Consider the following 18,549-nt stretch of genomic DNA (forward strand, 5'->3'; position numbering starts at 1 on the left):
CACGTGCTCGGTGGTGTAGAGCGGCAGCAGCTGGTAGGGGTTGACCGCCACCAGGATGGAGCCTGTGTACGTCTAAAAGACACAGGCAGGGAGGGGAAGGGTGTCGGCTAGAGTCATGGCTAAAGCACTTCCACAACATTAAGTACACCAGCTGTCAGGTGGGATACATTGTGGTTATCTACAAAAGAGCATATGTAGTTATTAATACATCTGCCAATGTATGTTATGTTTTGACTGCCGTTAGCTAGCAACAGTAGCTTGCAGGCTCATTGGCCAAGTAAGATGTTTGGTGCAGATCCAGATAAAGGTGCAGATGGTTGCCTTTTTCACCCTTGAGGGTCACCACATTTCTTGCATGTGATTTTTGGCAGCACAAGTAACTTCAATCTTCATAAGTAGCAAACATCTGTCCTAGAAGAGGAGTGGGGGACAAAAATGCCGCAAATCAAGACCCCCTCAGACCACCGCCATGACAAGCAGAGTCTCTACATGGGGCAACGCCACCGGTCATTCTGACTCTGGTGTTTATAGCATTTGTAACTCCACATGACAATCACACAGACACACTACAGAGCTTCCTCTCCCGGCACAGGCTCTTCGCCGGTATCCATGGAGACAAGTGATAAAACACAACGGGGGGGGGGCAAAGTCTGACAGCTTCCAGCAGCGATTATGGGGCCATAAAAGTAGGCGACTCTGCACGGCAGCAGGATGGATCGACTCACATAGATGATGCCATCCTTGTGTCGCATCAGGAGGTTCCTAAGGAGCCCCGCCTCATTGAGGTCCCCCAGCCTGATCATGTCATCCACGCCCTGGACCGAGGTGGGGTGCATGGGCCGGAGGGTGCCCTCAGTCTTCTTGCTGAGCTTGTGCTCCTGGAAGGTATTTAGTTGGATGAGTGACATTATGAAGACGACTTGTTGTAGATATGTCATACTTGTTTTTTTTACCTTTCCTTCATCATCAATGAGCTGAAGCTGCCCGGTGTCGGTCACCTTCACCTGGGCCCCAATGGGCACGCCGACCCCGGTGTCCACCCACACGAAATCCCCCTGTAGTTGACAGGACATCATGAGAGTACACATGCTTAACCTAAACATACTTGATCATTTTACCTTAGACAGATGCATCACTGTGGAAATCTGTTGAAAAGAAAAGAAAAAACACAATAATCATCCTATTTGATGCAATATTCCATGCTTCCAGTCCGCTTTTGCAAATTGCCGATTCAAAATATTGCCTCTTTAAATTGGAATTTAACATGTTAATCCCCCCAAATTATCATTTTTACTGTTTATTCAGTAATTGCTTTAAAAATGTTTAAATCATTTTATTAGAATATTATAGTAGTTTTAACAAAGGTACTCCCCCTTTTATTGTGGTGACCTGGTTCCAGATCTAACCATGACAAGTGAATTACTGCCAAGTAGGATTCCTTATTTATAAATGGAATATTTTCATAGTTTGAGCATTAAAAAAACCTCTTTACGATCTTCTAAATATGTTGTTTTAACATTATTAGACCCCTCTAGACGTGAAATAACACCCCTATAGGCATCTTTACACTCCTATTACCAAATATAATAGACATAAGACAAAATAAGACATGTAAAGACAAAAGTTGCTTGTGTGCTGCTGTCGATATGTTCTGGTGACAGAGGACAGGAAGTGACGTTGGGGATTCAGAGTTGAGTTTAGCTTACCATGGGCTATGGCGGCAATCCAACATTACTGACAACTAGTGACCAGTGTACAATACTACATATCATCACATCTTTGAATAAGTTTTCTGAATTTTTTGTATTTGTATTTTTACTTCATTCACTGAAAATGCTTAATTTAGGCCAAAAATACGTAGAATTTGGTTAAATACGCATACCTTTTGACTAATAACAGGCCGTATTCAACCTACATGAAAAACAGTGAGGGATTACTGTAGCTGTACTGTATATTTTCTTCATTGTGTTTAAGTAATATCATGAAATGTCTTCTGATTGGCTGGAAGAAATGACAAGGTTCAACTGATTTATAGTGAGGCATGTAGTGTCCTTTTATCCTTTTTTATTGTAACCAAATGAGGTTCCTTGTCTCCAAAGGACATACAGTAACAATAATGCACAGTATGTGAGTGTCCAGTCAGTTCCTTACCTGAGCGTTTCGTCTCTCTGGCAGAGCCTCCTCGATGCGGTTCTCTCAGCGTTCACAAAAGGAGGAAGTTTTTTCTCCGGTACTGTCGCTTCTTTTTTTTTTTTATGACCTGTTTGACTTTGCACCTAGAACCACCCATGCAGTGACGCCAAACATTGGCGACCACAAGAAAGAAATGAACTTGACATGACAACTCTACACGGAACATACAGTATAGTTGAGAAATCAAAATGCTAAATAATGTCAATCTTGTTTTTGTTCTACTTCATACAACAATAATACTTTGCATCATATATTGTTGCACTGGGGGTGTCCAAACTTTTCCCAGCAAGGGCCACATAGTGAAAAATTCAAGGATTCAACTTTGCCACTTTGATATTTTGTAACGCTATGCTATAAAGTTTATATACAGTAGTACCTCGCATAACATAAACCTCCTTTTACATAAATTCCACTGAACATAAAGAATTTATGTAAAGTTTTTGTATCGTATTACAGAAGAAATTCCATATAACATAAAGCGTCAAGTCAGTGCAAGTCCTTTTTTTTTTTTCAATCAACTTTATTAATGCCTCAAGTCGGTGCAAGTTCAGACTAACACTTGGTGACGCCTTCTGACTCATCACGCTCTCATTGGCTGATTTTCGGGGCACCGCCTCCGCTCTCATCTCATTGGCTGAGTTATACAGCACCTACGTGAGTTTGTGTGAGAGACCGGTTTCTCCCTTCAACCTCCTTCCTCTTCGTAGTCACCCTGAAACTAACTTAAACAATTATAGTTAAGTTACAAGTTAAAATTTTGCACACAGCATTATCGTGTAGTGCGTGTGCGTTTGTCTGTGAGACCAGCTGACTCTTACACTCTTTGAGTCGTGTTTCGACTCAGGCTAATCCTCCTCCTCCTCCTGCCTCCACTTGCGCTCCTGATCAAGACATCTCGTGAACGGTAGGATTGTTTTTGTTTTTCAGTTTTATTCATTTACAGTAATCTTATTACCTTATTTTATATTGGATGTTTGTGATAATGTTTTCTGATATTTTCCCACCATATTTGGTGGACTTTGAATATTTTGAAGTGCCAAAGGGGTGAGTTCGGGAAGATCTTGGAACGGGTTAGGCTATTTACATGTATTGTACGCTTCGTATAACATAAAAACCCTATAACATAAAGGTTCTCGGAACGGATTATTTATGTTGTAGGGGCGTCTACTGTGTATATATATATATATATATATATATATACTGTATATATATGGTCCATTTTGCTAAAATGTCATTGTAGCAACTCAAAATGATTCTCAGTAGTTTGTGTGGCCCCCACGTGCTTGTACGCATGCCTGACAACGTCGGGGCATGCTCCTAATGAGACTACGGATGGTGTCCTGGGGGATCTCCTCCCAGATCTGGACCAGGGCATCAGTGAGCTCCTGGACAGTCTGAGGAGCAACCTGGCGGCGCCGGATGGACCTAAACATAATGTCCCAGAGGTGTTCTATTGGGTTTAGGTCAGGTGAATGTGGGGGCCAGTCAATGGTATCAATTCCTTCATCCTCCAGGAACTACCTGCATACACTAGCCACATGAGGTCGGGCATTGTCGTGGACCAGGAGGAACCCAGGTCCCACTGCACCAGCGTAGGTTCTGACAATGGGTCCAAGGATTTCATCCCGATACCTAATATCAGTCAGGGTGCCGTTATCTAACCTGTAGAGGTCTGTACGTCCCTCCAGGGATATGCCTCCCCAGACCATCACTGACCCACCACCAAACCGGTCTTGCTGAATGATGTTGCAGGCAGCATAACGTTCTCCACGGCATCTCCAGACCCTTTCACGTCTGTCGCATGTGCTCAGGTTGAACTTGCTCTCATCAGGGAAGAGCACAGGGCACCAGTGGTGTAGTTGCCAATTCTGGTGGTCGATGGCAAATGCCAATCGAGCTCTACGGTGCTGGGCAGTGAGCACAGGGCCCACTACAGGACGTCGGGCCCTCAGGCCACCCTCATGGAGCCTGTTTCTGATAGTTTGGTCAGAAACATTCACACCAGTGGCCTGCTGGAGGTCATTTTGTAGGGCTCTGGCAGTGCTCATCCTGTTCCTCCTTGCACAAAGGAGCAGATACCGATCCTGCTGAGGGTTGAAGGACCTTCTCCGGCCCTGTCCAGCTTTCCTGGAGTAACAACGTAACAACAACAGCTGTCTCCTGGAATCTACTCCATGCGTCCAGGTACCGCAGTGATGGTCCAGATCTGGGAGGAGATCCCCCAGGACACCATCCATAGTCTCATTAGGAGCATGCCCCGACGTTGTCAGGCATGCGTACAAGCACGTGGGGGCCACACAAACTACTGAGAATCATTTTGAGTTGCTACAATGACATTTAGGCAAAATGGACCAGTGTGCTGCATCATTTTTTCACTTTCATTTTTGGGGTGTCTTTGATTTCCCCCCTCTATAGGGTGATCATTTTCATTTCTATCAAATGATGTGGCATCATTTTGTTACTAATACATCACCCACTTATTATCAGGAAAGATATTCAAGGTAATTTTTCCCCCAGTTTAGATCTGTGTTTTCCAAGCGTTCCTCTAATTTTTTTGAACAGTGTATATATATATAGGTACAAAAAAAATCCTATTTGTATCAACTTCGCTCTTCTTTCCAAATATTTAAACTTTCTTGAATAATCTCCATAAATTTTCTTCTTGTAATATTCTGACTTTATTCGCAAAATATTTTGACTTTGTCACAATATAAATTTTTCCCCAACCTAATTTTCCAAAAATATTTTTTCCCCCAAAAAAATTCAGCTTTGTTTTTTCGTTTTTTTTTATTTCCAACTGCTGTATTTCAACTTCCTTCTTGTAAATTTTCATGTCATAATTCTGACTTTATTCCCATAATATTTTGCCCTATTCTTGTAACATAACTTTTCCCCCAACCTAATTTTTCCAAAAATGTATTTTGTTTCCATATTAAAACTTCTTAAAAAATATTTTTTCTTCAATATTTTAACTCTACTAAGATATTTTTCCTCATATAATAAGTTTCTCATAAAATAAAATAAACATTTCCTGTAAAATTATTACTTTTCTTTATATTTTCACTTTATTCTCGTAAAATTATAGCTTTTTTTCTATTTCAGCTGCTGTTTTTTTTTTTTTAACTACTGTATTTCCAACTTCCTTCTGGCAAATTTTCTTCTTGTAGTTATGACTTCATTCCCATATTCTGACTCTTTTTCCCCAACCTACTTTTCGAAAAATTACAACTTAGTTTTTAAGTTTGTCATATGACTTAAAAAAAAAAAAATTCTTTTAATATTTCATTTTATGCTAATAGAATGACATTATTTTCCTCATATTACGTTATTCCCATAAAATTACGACTTTTTCTCAATAGATTGCAACTTTTTCTGAATATTTTGACCTCCTGCTTGTGCATTTTTTTCTTGTTAAATTATACTTTTAGAATACGCATAGGCTACACATTGGACACCCCTGTACTATAGCTTAGCTCGGTGTTGCCCTTCCTTTATTGAGCCAAGGCAAATTTTCTACATTAGACAGATCTCATAGCAAACATTTAATAAAAAAATAATAAAATTTAAAAACAAAAATAAAAGTAAATTAATAATTAACAAAAATGAATTTTAAAAATAAAAATACTTAATTTTTTGTAAATAGATAATTTTCAGACCAATTAATTGGATAATTAATTGGATAATTTCCCACAGCACACCTGATCTCTCATCAGGTCATTTAGCTAACGCACCATCAATGTACACGTGCACAAAACAGCTGTATGTCCAAAAAAAAATGTAAGAATGCTGCGTTGTGGCAGATTTGCTTACCTTCACAAGATGTTGAAAACATTAGCAATATCTCTTAAGTATGACACTTTGCTGTTCTCCTACAAGCACGATCATAAACATATCAATCATGTCAATACCTTTATGACAGAAATGTTGAGTCATCTTCTCATTTCCTGCCAACTACTTCTTGTCACCAGTCCATTCACGGGAACAGCTGAACCCTGCGAACACATGATGGAAACACAGTAAAAGTGATAAGGTTTTGAAGAGACTAAGAAGAGTAGAGCTTGTGAGCAGGATACTGTAAGTACAATAAAAAAGACTAAACAGGTGTTCACGTGTTTTTGAAGCATCTTTACTATAATTACAGACAAAAAAAAAAACAATGTACACTGGCTGAATGATCCAGACTCACTACATCATCCCGACTCTCTGTGAAATGAGGCGTTTTTACATCTCGTCACAAAATGTCTGGTTACAAAACTTTGTGTGTGGGGGGGAGTGGGGGTAACAGTGAACATGAGGATGCTCGCTCAAGCTCACATTTTTGCCAATTACACACCACAGTATTCTACTTCCTGCTAGTTTACTGTCAATGTGGATTACATCTGAGCTTAACTGACTTTAAAAGGTGTTGGATGCGGTTTGCCCCCCAGCATGGTGTTACGTCATCCTCAAACACAATGAAGGCACCAGTCGATGAAACAAAAAAAAAAGAAAAGAAAAAGAGCACGTCTGAGGTTGGTCTTGTCTTCACGTAAAGGTTGCTGGATGATCTCAATTTACGCCGCTCATAATCACACCTGCCCCTAGCGCCGCATCTTCACAGCTACACCACGCGGCGGACGACAAGTTAGTACAAATTGTCCTTGAGGTCTTCCGTAATGCTCGCTGCGTCTTCAGTGAGAACCTCTTCCTAAACTCCCCGCCCCCCACAGGGTGCTTTGATTGTATGAAGCAGATCATAGCACCAGATTCTGAGCGCAGAGGTGGGGGATGGGAGGGTGGCGGGTCCGTGCGCAAAGAGGAGGAGGACGACGACGAAGAGGAGGGCGTCATCGCTCACGCCCGCTCTTTGCGCTTCAGCTTGGACGACTTCTTGACGGCGCTGTTCTTGTTGAGCAGCTTGAGGACTTTGTCTTTGTGCTCCAGCACTTTCATCATTGTGTCCCGCGCCTCCGTCACCTGGTCCATCACGAGCTTGCAGCGCTGCATGTTGCCCTGTGTGGGGCAGCACACACACACACACATCTATTAAAACTCAGAGAAAGGAAACTTTTCATAGAATAGTCTATTCCAGACAACTTGAAAAACATCTTGCAGTGTAATGTTGGTTAAAACAAAAGGAGTTTATGTAAAGTTGGTTAAATTTCAGGCCTGCACTGTGCATCCCATGGTTCCCTGCATGAAGTCCACACAGGGAATGTATTTCATGGACCAATAAGTCTAATATTGCCATTGACTGCATGTCTCCAAAGTCTCACCTGAATGAGTTCATTGATGCGGTGGAGGTCGTCATCAGCACCTGCTCTCTTTTTCGGGATGAGGCCCTCCTGAAGAGAGGACAGGCGGCTGTACACGTCATCCTCCAAACTAGACTGCAAAGACACAGAATGGTAAGGCAAATATAAATTACAACAGTGCAGTCCTCGCTGGCCACTTCCACCTTACAATTTCTTTCAGCTTCACCTTATCACATTTTTTATTCATTAATAAATAATGCTGTTTTGTGGTTAAATACGGCCTTTTATTAGTCAAAAAATCTGCATATTTAAGTAAGTGTTACATATTTTTTACCTAAATTACGTATTTTCAAGCATAGAAATGGCTAAATGAAGTAAAATACAAATATAAGGCATTCAGAAGACACATTCAAAGACTTTGTGATGATATGTAGGATTCCACACTGGTCACTATGTGTCAGTAATGTTTCTGTAATGTTGGATGAGACACACAAGCACCAGACTTGATCGCCGGAACAACATGCTTTTATTGCAGGTTTGAATGATCTCGCAACAGGCAAAATAATCCCTAACACGGGCTACTGTTGCGGCCTTAACCCACACCAAGGTAAAAATCAACTCTGAACCCCTGACATCACTTCCTGTCTGCCCCATGGGAACACATTTACAGCAACACACACGAGGATGAGTCCTATTTGTCTTAAATGGCTTATTTCCTCTTATGTCTGCTATATTGGGCATTATGAGTGTAAATGTGACTACAGTAAACCCCCGTTTGTCGTGATTAATTGGTTCCAGACCTGACCATGAATGAATTTCCGCAATATAGGAATCCATGTTAATCAATGGAATATTTTAGTACTTAGTGCATCGAAAACCTGTTTGGCTGTTTAAATGGTTTTTTTTTACATTATTAGAGCCCTGTAGACATGAAATAACACGCTTACAATGACCTTTACACTAACATAACCAAATACAGTTGACATAATACTGTACTACATTGGAATAGAAAGCATGACAGAAATTAGACATTAATAAGACTCACACATTGGCATTGGGAGAGTAACTGTATTCATGTACTACATTACAGTAGAATTAGACACAAGCGCAGTTTACACACAACCACTAACCTATGAAAGCACTGCAACTCATTTCCAGAACAGTCCTGTTTCATCCAACACCTTTTCTGGATGATAATTCCCCTCCACAAGGATATTTTGGAATGCATTGTTCATTTACTGCTCTGTCTGGCCCGGGATAGAGCACTGATAGAGCTGCTTAGCCTTCTCCCGGATGACCTTTGAATCCAACAGGATGTTTTTCTTACAGCTATCGCTGATCCAAACGGTGAGAGCAGACTCCATTTTCACTATTAAGTTGTTACGGCTTGTCACAACACGCTTTACCTCCTTGTCGAAGGATATGACAGCCATTACACGGATGTTCTTTTCATCTTTACAAATGGAGCAAACACCGGACTCCATTATTCCGTAATGGCGGGCAACATCCACGATTTTCTTGCCATTCTTTATCCTATCAGGGAGTTTCACCTTCTCCTGAACGGTAAGCCTTTTCGTTTGGCGCATAGGTACATCACCAGACGGTGTAGAAAAGGCAGCAGGTTTAGGAGCCATTGTGGTTTTGCATAAAAGTTCTCAGAAATCAATCACTCACAAGAGCAAAGATACTTTCCGCTGTGTAACAACAATGTAGGAAGCACATATGATAGACACAACATGTGAGTGGATGCTGCGGTGAGGCTGAGCCAATCAGTGCCGAGGATACTGAACAATAACTTCCTGTCAGTGACAGAGAAGGGACACACTGACAGGGAAGTCAGTGTGTCCCATACATTCATTTATTTGTGGTGCCTGTCGCCTCATACGCACCTGGTCTGCCACAGAATAAAATGATGAAGCAGTAGAGATTGGTGTTGCCTACTTTGGTGCTGTACGGTATTTAAGCCATAAAGCGACAAATCTAGTGTCAACACTTTTGGAGACTCTGACGTGAAAGCGCATATCACTGCTGCTGTGGGCTCCTCCCCTATCTAAAAGCACTCACAGTTGCCTCCGTCTGGTTTGTGACATTTAAAAAAATTACACAGGATAGGACATTTGTAGTTCTAAACCTATTAGTTTTGCTTATCATGTTTTTTTACTCACTTTTTGTCTCCTGCAACGTTATACCTCTCTCCTGCGCGTTCATTACAAATTACATGCAAATGCATCAAGACCAATTATGCAAATTTAACGCACCGCCACCACAAAAAAAATTACAACTATGGCGTCTAGTCCAGATCTTAAACTCACCAGCTGTCTGAGCTGTGCAGCACACAGGTGAATCTTCCAGCCTTGCGCTCTGCACGCCACCCCTTTCTGGTTGGCCATATCCTGTAAGGTGCCCTTCTTATCCTCTGGAACACAATTTGTTAGACAATTTGTTAGACACCTAAGTGACATTTATGTCCCTTTAAACACAAGACAGTTACCTTTGACCCGGATATCGCTGTATCTCTGGAAGTGGTGGTAGGCTGCTTTCCAGGGGTTACGGTAGTGGCGCAGGAGGGTGACAGGCGGTCGAGGCCTGACGGGCACGTAGCGCACTCCTTCCTCATCTGAGGGTTGGACAATAAAAGAGAACTGGTGAGTTGAGAGTTCAACGGCGGTTGCCGCAGAAGTGGCCAGTTGCTGGGAACGTACCGACGTATTCCCTCGGGGGAGACTCGCGGCGTTCGGCCCTGCCAGTGATGGGGCGTCCTGGCGCCTTCTCCTCGTCAGTGCTGTTGGTCTCCATCATCTCGCTCTCCTCTGTCGAGATGACGTGCTGCTGCTTGCGAGGCTTCTTCCTCGGGGAGGCCCCAGTGATCAGATCTCCTGTGGGGGGCACGTTGAGGGTGGAGGCCTGAGCATTCAGGGCTGGGTTTGCGTTAAGATCTGAAAAAATACAAAATAGAACATGTTTAAGTCATGTTTATTCCACAGATCACATCACTACAGAGAGGCAGTCCTCACCAGGTTGGGAGGTGTCCATCGTCTCCAACTCCTGCTTGATTTTCACGTCAGGGCAGGCAGAGCTGGCGACGCAGGCCGCTGTGCTGCTGGCGGCGGGCTGTGTGGGCGAGGCCACCGTGTTGGCCATGGAGGCAGGGATGGGGGGAGTGACAGCCATGGCTGCCGGCAGTGCCGAGAGGACTGTGGAGGGCTGGGAGGGGGGCACGGGCCCCGTTGTGGCCAGCATGGCGGGCAGGGCTTGGGTGAGATGCTGCACGCCAGAAGCCACAGCTTGCTGCTCCCCTCCCTGAGGTAGCGCCTCCACGGTGGCCATGACAGGAGGGGCTACCGCCATGTGCACCTCAGCTTTGGGTTTGACTCTATAAAAGGGAGGTGTCAGAGGTTAAGCGTCTAGAAACAAAGTGGTTCAACCGAAAAGAGTACTCACCCTGCAGGTCTGGGGGATCCAGCCCCTCTCACCCCACCCTCAATTCTGCTGCTGCTTTGTTCACTGGGCTGAGCGGGGATGAGGGTCTTCCGAACACAACTGAAACAAAAACAGCAAAGTCGATTTAGCCCGTATTGATCCAATTTCTTCACCCCAATTCATGTATATGTGGTTGATTAGAAGTGCATACAGTATTATATAAGAAAATGTGCAATAATCTGTAGGTTACCTGCCTTTACCGATTGAGGGAAACGTCAGCCAGTCAGTCCAATCCAAACAACTGGCGGCCCGGGGGCCAGATACAGGCCATCCCTCAAATTAATCTCCAATTTTTTTTAAATGTCTAAAAAACTGAAACTCAAATTGATTGTAATTATTACCACCCACCAACATGGGCGCTCATATGTGGTACTGTTTGTGATAGATGCACCTGAGTTTCTCTATGTCACGTACCAGAAGTCAAGATGTGTGTGAAAAAAGACGATGGAAAATGTGTTTGGAGACATCATGAAATACTTAAAATTGAGGCACCAAAACAACACAGATCATAAAGATAAATATGAAAAGTAAACCGGGGCTGCCCGGAATGCTGTTGTGGCTATTTTTTTTTATTTCAGTAAATGCTTTGCTAATGCTACCTAACGCTCAATACCCCAGTACTGCATGGATTATGGTTCATTTCTATGAGTTTCATTTTCTTTACAAATATCAGAGGCTGTAATTGTTCCACAGATAGGAAAATTAAGTTTACATGAGAGAATGAGTTTCAGTGTTCATGACTTGTAAAAAAAAAAAAAAAAAATGCTGGCATAATTATTGGTTTCAGTTAGTGTAATGACTGCCAAGCTTAAATTGGCATACGTGTTTCACATTTTGAAATCAAGGGTTCAAGTAGCCACAAAAGTGTAAAGTAAACTTTCATACACTGAGAAGTTGTAATTGACCTGGGTCAGGGTCATTTAATTAACTGAGTTCACAGTAGTTTTTGTTCTATGTAAATGGATTTGTCTTGCCCTTGGTCAGGGAAAGTGACATTTCATTGGCCCCCCTCATCACAGAAACTGCCCATCTCTGCCATATGGAATGTTTGAATAATGTTTTGTTAAACTTTGTGTTATCACTGCCACAATTTTTTTAGTTCCCAGTCCAAAGCTGCAGTGACACTCACCTTTCAGTTGTGGGCTTCTTGCGTAGGATGCTGGGCCTCGGCGAGGACACCAAGGTAGGCGCCCCTCCCTGGCCGTGTGCCTGCACGATGGTGCCTACCGGCTGAGTGGTGCTGCTAATGGGGTTAGCCACAAAGCCATCTGCCAAAACAACTCCTTTAAGGGGATTAAAGCAGGTGTTAGACACAGTTCAATAGTCTGTCGAGAGGTCAGAAGCAAATCATACTTAAAAGTTACCAGATTTCGCTTCGGACGGCGGTTGCTGCTGCTGCTGGGTTGCATTCGGGGCCTGCTGGATTCCCTGCGCACTGATGGCCGCAGATGTGTGCAGGCCCTGTACTCCTATGGGCGCCGGCTGGATGCCCTGTGCGGCGATGGGTGCCGGCTGGATGCCTTGGGTGCTGATTTGTGCCGAAGGCAGACCGATACGGTCCACTGCCATCAGCTGCATGTGGTTCAGATGAACAGTGGTGGCCACGCCCACCCCAGCTTGGGTGGGCAGTGCCGAACTTGGCGCTTGGGGAGTAACTATTGAGTGGAACACACAAACCTTAGGTCAGGAGAGGCTCTGATAAGATTGCCCATAAAAATATCGCTGAGGTCTACCTGGATACTGGCGGATGGTGGACACAGAGCTGCTGATGGGGGTGTAGGTGTGAGTCAGGGGATACGATGAGGAGTACGCCGGAAGGAAATATTGGAACTGAACTGGTACAGAAGGCCTTTAAAATAAAGTACTAACAATTAGGCTCATTAAGTCTAATATGGTCAGAGGCTATAATTATTTGATTACCTGTTGTCACTTCTTGGTTCCATGGTGACAGGGTTGGGAGACGATCGGTGGCCTTGGATGGGGATGAGGTTTGCTCTCTCTGCGGGGTAGTCGGGCTGCACACGGGACGACGAGTGGGCGATGGGCTGCGGCACCACTTTGGCTGAGAGAGACATTGAGAAGTGATGGGGTCGATCGATCATGGGATGTTCCAAAAGTCAGTGACCAATACGCTAGAAAAAACTTACCAACAGGGATTGTGGAGTTGGTGACGGCTGTGGCATGAGACGAGTGGGAGGCCATCGTCATGGTGACAATAGTGTTGCTGCTCATTTGTGTGTGCGCCACGGTACCTGAACACAACACGGCACAGCTGTTAATACTTTTGGGCCCAATAGGCTGTCCTCATCAGACCTCTAAGTTGGTACCTATAGTGGTGGTTGATGGCACAGTGTTTGTGGCAACAATGGGCGCCACTGTGGCTGCAGCAACTGGCGTTACAGTACTGAAGATGGGCTTCTGTGAGGAGAAATTGATTCTTTGTTAGGCGTAGTAACAAAAGCTTTGATTTGAGCGGCCCTCAAGAGGCAGTAACCTGTGTCATGGTGTGCGGAGGCTGAGGTTTTGGAGCCCCTATGGCCGGGTGTGAGGGCAGCGTGATGCGGGTGGCGGTGTCGCGGGGCGTCTGAGGCCTCTGGATGCTGACAGTGGCCGGAGGCGGATGAATGGTCAGTCCTGGGCGCCTGAGGGGGCCAAAAGGAGTCAATATCGCCACATTTTACTTTGTTTCAAAAAGCAGACCGAGGCGCAAAATAATTTATCTAAACTTTTCTGCTGCCTAAACGTGGTGCAACAAGGTAAGAAAACACAAAGAGGGGATGAAAGGTTTGGCCTGTGAACAAATTGATTCATTGTAAATATTACTATTCTGGAAGAAGCTACAACACAAAAGTGGTGGAAAAGAAATGGAGTGAGGCTCCTCAGGCTGTCAAAGTTAGCCCATCAGTACCGCCAAATTTGGGACCTTCACAGCATTTGATTTATCTGCAGGACTGACTGTCACAAGATTGCTTTAACATGTTGACATTGTCAATGTAATGACAACATAGTTCATTTATAATTAATGAAAAGATTACAAAACAGTAATTGCTTCAGCGGATGCAGGCGGTCCTCATTTACAATGTTTAGTGGTTACAACAACTCTTCTATAAATTATTAATACTGTACAAAAACAAAAAGACAACTAATTACGTGCACATAGCGAAAGAATATGTAATCACGCGTAGCTACACTGAGGAAGAGCACTTGTACTTTTTTCCCCTTCATTATGTCCGTACTTTATGTCCTCCATGTGTTCTGTGTACAATATGAGTGACTTTGACATTAATTTAGGTACAAGTTCCAACTTAAACTAAAACTCGACATTCAAAGCCACTGTGGGAACAAATTCTAAGTAGATGGAGGACCGCCCGTAATTACCTTTTCCTCATGATAGATGTAATACATTCTTTAATGTTATTATTAGTCTTGTAATTATCAGTCTTGTAATACGAGAGGTACGTACCCGTGAGCCACCTCTGCTGAGTGCGTGGCTGTCGTACTAATGACCGGAGACTGAGTCCTCGTAGCTGAAATTGGGGCCACCACAGTGGGAAGCACAGCCGTGGACGTCGTCACGGCAGGACGGGACTGTGGACACAAACAGACCAGGGTTTCCGCTACATGTAAGGGATTGTGGCAGGGTGCCACAGCTCAATAAAAGCCGCCAAACCTTGGAAATTTGGGGTTTTTTTAAATGTGAAAACAATGATAAGTGTATGAATGGACATATGTGCTTTATCAGGGAAAGGTAGTGTTGATTGCGTGTCACCTACATCATAACCGTCAATTTGTAGATGTCATATGAGATCAGTCAGCTGACAATAAGCCCCCTCCTGATTCGCTCTGGTCATTTGGTCATTTGTTTCATGGCTGCGCTTTGCGTCATGAACTCAACTATAGAAATGTGTTTTCTCCAAGTTTGCTTGTTTAAAATACTATTTCACAATGAATTGGAAACTGTGCCCATTGCTGCATTGTCTTTTGCATAATCCTTTTAATTTCTCATATACAGCATCTGTAATGTTGAAAAGCAAATGCTAACTCGACGTATATGATGAACGGTATGTAGCTATTTTCACAGACACATTACTCAGTTTATGTACACAACTATCGAGGAATTTTGTGTAATTATCTTTATTGCAATACTGATTTGAATTGTCAACTGAACGATATCAACTATTTTGATGACCTGTAAACTTTGAAACTGTGAATGTGAAATACTAATCATTAGTATTTAGTATAGTAATTGCAAAGTTTACCAGTTAGATTTTATATATGCTAAGAGGTACATCATTTTGATTGCATCCCTGATAGACATGTACAATGTACATAAATACTCACATTTACAAATAAAGTTACAAATATTTCTATCTATTCTCTATGTTTATAGTGGGAGGTAGATCTTTGGGACAAAGTGGCCCACAGGCTGAAAAAGTTTGAGTGCCCCTGTGCTATATAGATACATGTATAGCCTATTATTTACATATTTACCACAATTAATTTGGAATAAAATATCTATCAAATATCATAAAAACATTTCACTACACTTTATTTTGAAAAACACGCACCGGAATCACCTGTCTGCTCTGTCGGCACTTGACAGTTAAGGACAGAAAGAAAAGGCAAAGAGAAAGGCATAAAGTTAATTAATGCATTTGTTGTTCAAGCCTGTGAAAACGACCCTAATGTCGACATTATTACCGACAGTAAATTTAAATATTTGTTCTGGGACAGCGACGCAGCAGCGGCACAACACGGTGGCGGCAGTCCGCCTCCCATGCAGCCCACCACCACAGCTAACAAAAAATCCTAGGGGAAACCATGCAGATTGTTACGCACAAAGCTCCTAGATACAATGCACTGCCTTAGCAACCTCTCTATCATTGCACCTGAATTGTCTGGTGGATGATGTGCTGCACGGTGGGCTGGCCGGGGCTTGCGCTTGCTCCGGCGCCTGGTCGGAGGACCGTCTTGGAGCTCGACATGACTGCTGCTGCGGCTGCGCCTGTTGAGGGGGCGAAATAAAATACTGATCTTATAAAATAATCCAATCTTAAACTAGGTTTAGATTGATTGCCATATATTTAATAATAATGCAGTGAACTAACAAGATTAAATCCAATACTTCCCAGTGGATACGTTAATGCAAAATTTGTGTTTTGTGATGGCATATGCAGGAGAAAAACAAACATTGTGTGTTTAGAAACGTGTCATCGTTAAGTAGACCTTACTCTGTTGAGATACGCCAATAAATAAATTACGCTCTACAAAGAATTCAACTGTGAGAAGCCTGTAAAAAAAAGTTTTAAAAAACATCTTGAAGTGTAGCATTCTATGGAATCATACCTCGTGGTAAATGAGACGTGAAGGTTTGGGAAGGGACTGCGGGGGTTCCGATCTGCAATGCAGGGGCGCTGCCTCGAATGATCTGAATGTTGGCTGACATGAGGTGGTGCAGGTTGCTGGTGTGACCCTGACACAATGAAGACAACCAACATCGTTAGTAATAGTTGACATGGTTAAAAGTCCCCTATGATGCAAAAGCAACTATTTTATAATGTTCTAACAGCGATGTGTGTCCTTAGAGCTTGTTTGTGAGCACCAAATGTCACTGTTTGCTCCACTTTTGAGACGCCCTCAAACTCTTTGGAAGTTGCAAGTTTTCATGATGTCATAAAGGAAAAACCTTTTCCCTCATGAACATGACACCACTTCTGACCCACCCCGTGTATACACCCAACACAAAAAAAGGCTTTGCTACATGTCATAAAATGTGGGCTGGAGCTCTGCCAACTATCCATCAGTGAGCTATGGAGGTGGGAGCTACACTGTATATGTTTGATCATATTGTTTCATGGTGTTGGTACTAAAATGTGAGTGCAATGTTACCAGCACAGCTAATTAGCATTAAAGCTACAGGCACACACAACAGAGTGTTCAAATCCCTAGCACACTTCTAACCAATGTGGGACATGTGACACTTTAAAATTGTTAAAAATAAAATGGGACCTTTAACAGACATAAACATTGGACACCTCACCTGCTGACCGCTGATTGTCGCCACGGGGATAGAAAGTGTTGTGGCGATGCTGCTTTCTGTGGTGGCCGTGATGTGACCTGGTACCTTGGGAGGCAAGGGGATGTGCCCCTGGTTGGAGGCAGGTGCTGGGGCTATCAGACGGCTAGGCATGGGTGACTTCAGGACAGCCTTTCAACAAACATAACAGTCAAAAAAGCCAGACCATCCCCTGCACTAAAAGTTGTATATTCATTTACAATCTATAAATAAATTAATAGGTAAAACGCACTTTCATCTGTCCGTCTGTGAGGACTGCAGGCTGGCCTTGTGGGAGGTGCACCGGGGGGGCCGGCACAGCCACAGGTGTGCCAGGTTGGATGGGCACCGTCTGGGGGGCAGGCTGTGGCTGGCCGTGTGTCTGCACCTGGGGGTATGGTCTGACCACCATGGTCTCCTGCTTGTCATCTCTGAATACTACCGTCCCCCCCACCCCTGCTGGAGGATGCTCCTGCTGGCTGTGATCTCCATCCCGCCCGCTGTCAGCCTCTGCAACCGCTAAAAGAAAACAACCGAAATGGACGTCTGGTAGCTTGTGATGCTGGCGTCATGTGACTTCAAAGGGGCTCGAGGGTTTGGGTGGACATACCTGGAGGATTTGACGGCTGATTGACAGTCACCAGGTTCCCACCGGCCGGGATGAGCGGTGCCCCCCCGCTGGAAGCAGACAGCCCGTGGCGTGGAAATTGCTGAGAGCTCATTCGGATTTGTTTTTAATGTAGTGGCCTAAAACAGTCAACAAATATATATTATTTATGTTACGTTGACTTAAAAAAAGGCGTAGAAGTGACGAGAAAAGTACGACGACCGCAACAATAAAAGGCTGTAAAATTAACCCTTCACACACCAAGCATGATTCATGAAGCACCGGTATCATTATTAAAAGACGCTACTTGTAAGGATGAGTTTATATATGTAGTGCATATACACACATATGGTGGACCTTACGTTTGATGGTCAACAGTATGGTGAAAACACTCGACAACTCTACCGTTGCTCATGAAAACATCCAGCGAGACTTCCAGTGTTTTTTGCGCTGTCGCGCAAGAACAAGTAAACGCGGTGTAAACGCAATACAACTTTACCCATGAATGTCCTTTTTATTCGGTAACTAAACGGAATGGCTTCAGTGCTACCCAGCTAGCTTAGCCTAGCAACAAGCTAATGTTAGAATGGCTAACCCTGCTGCCGCCTGTTTTTCATGCCAAACATCCAACTTCTCAACAGTACAACAGCCTAGATTTAGTCAAGTCAAGCAACCGAGGGTGTTTGTGGTGCATGCGGGGTTTTACCGTAACGATGAGTTCATAAGTAATGCTCCTATTCTGGATTACAATTTTTCCATTCGTTTTCCTTTTTTTACGCCAACATGTAAGCCGGAAGAACGCTCAGGGTATGGACCGCCCCCTCATCTCGTTTGAACCAATCAGTGATGAGAAAGCCGAGGCGTCGACCAATGGGAGGTCGAGAACTGTGTTCACCAACCTAAACCTATACCCGGGAGGGGGTGGTCTCCTCGGACCTCCACAACCTACGGTGGCCTACAGAGGCAAACGCGCAGGCAAC

The 18,549-nt window shown here is 43.6% G+C and overlaps 2 protein-coding genes across 2 annotated transcripts in view; both read right to left on the reverse strand.

Moving 5' to 3' along the window:
• The window catches only part of LOC129189229 (unconventional myosin-VIIb), a 32,200-nt gene extending 26,010 nt beyond the window's left edge, over positions 1–6,190 (reverse strand). The window contains exons 1-6 of the mRNA XM_054790708.1: positions 6,102–6,190; positions 2,152–2,276; positions 1,119–1,145; positions 954–1,055; positions 726–878; positions 1–72 (exon numbers count right to left, since the gene is read on the reverse strand). The exon at positions 1–72 is cut by the window's left edge and continues 113 nt beyond it. Of these exons, the coding sequence (XP_054646683.1) occupies positions 1–72; positions 726–878; positions 954–1,055; positions 1,119–1,133 (342 nt within the window). The 5' untranslated portion in view covers positions 1,134–1,145; positions 2,152–2,276; positions 6,102–6,190. The remainder of the gene's footprint in view (positions 73–725; positions 879–953; positions 1,056–1,118; positions 1,146–2,151; positions 2,277–6,101) is intronic.
• A 118-nt stretch (positions 6,191–6,308) lies between these two features.
• Positions 6,309–18,423, reverse strand: sap130a (Sin3A-associated protein a). Its single transcript, XM_054790910.1, has 21 exons — positions 18,276–18,423; positions 17,573–17,709; positions 17,216–17,481; positions 16,948–17,115; positions 16,254–16,380; positions 15,797–15,912; positions 14,371–14,495; positions 13,402–13,549; positions 13,235–13,325; positions 13,055–13,159; positions 12,828–12,969; positions 12,641–12,756; positions 12,272–12,562; positions 12,037–12,190; positions 10,869–10,967; positions 10,442–10,800; positions 10,130–10,363; positions 9,919–10,044; positions 9,740–9,843; positions 7,449–7,562; positions 6,309–7,185 (listed from the first exon to the last, which is right to left on the reverse strand). Exons 2-21 carry the CDS (start codon positions 17,682–17,684, stop codon positions 7,027–7,029), a joined length of 3,156 nt encoding a protein of 1,051 aa, XP_054646885.1. The 5' UTR covers positions 17,685–17,709; positions 18,276–18,423; the 3' UTR covers positions 6,309–7,026.
• Between the last annotated feature and the right edge of the window lie 126 nt (positions 18,424–18,549).

This window comes from Dunckerocampus dactyliophorus, chromosome 10 (assembly GCF_027744805.1).
Source record: "Dunckerocampus dactyliophorus isolate RoL2022-P2 chromosome 10, RoL_Ddac_1.1, whole genome shotgun sequence".
NCBI classification, from domain to species: domain Eukaryota; kingdom Metazoa; phylum Chordata; class Actinopteri; order Syngnathiformes; family Syngnathidae; genus Dunckerocampus; species Dunckerocampus dactyliophorus.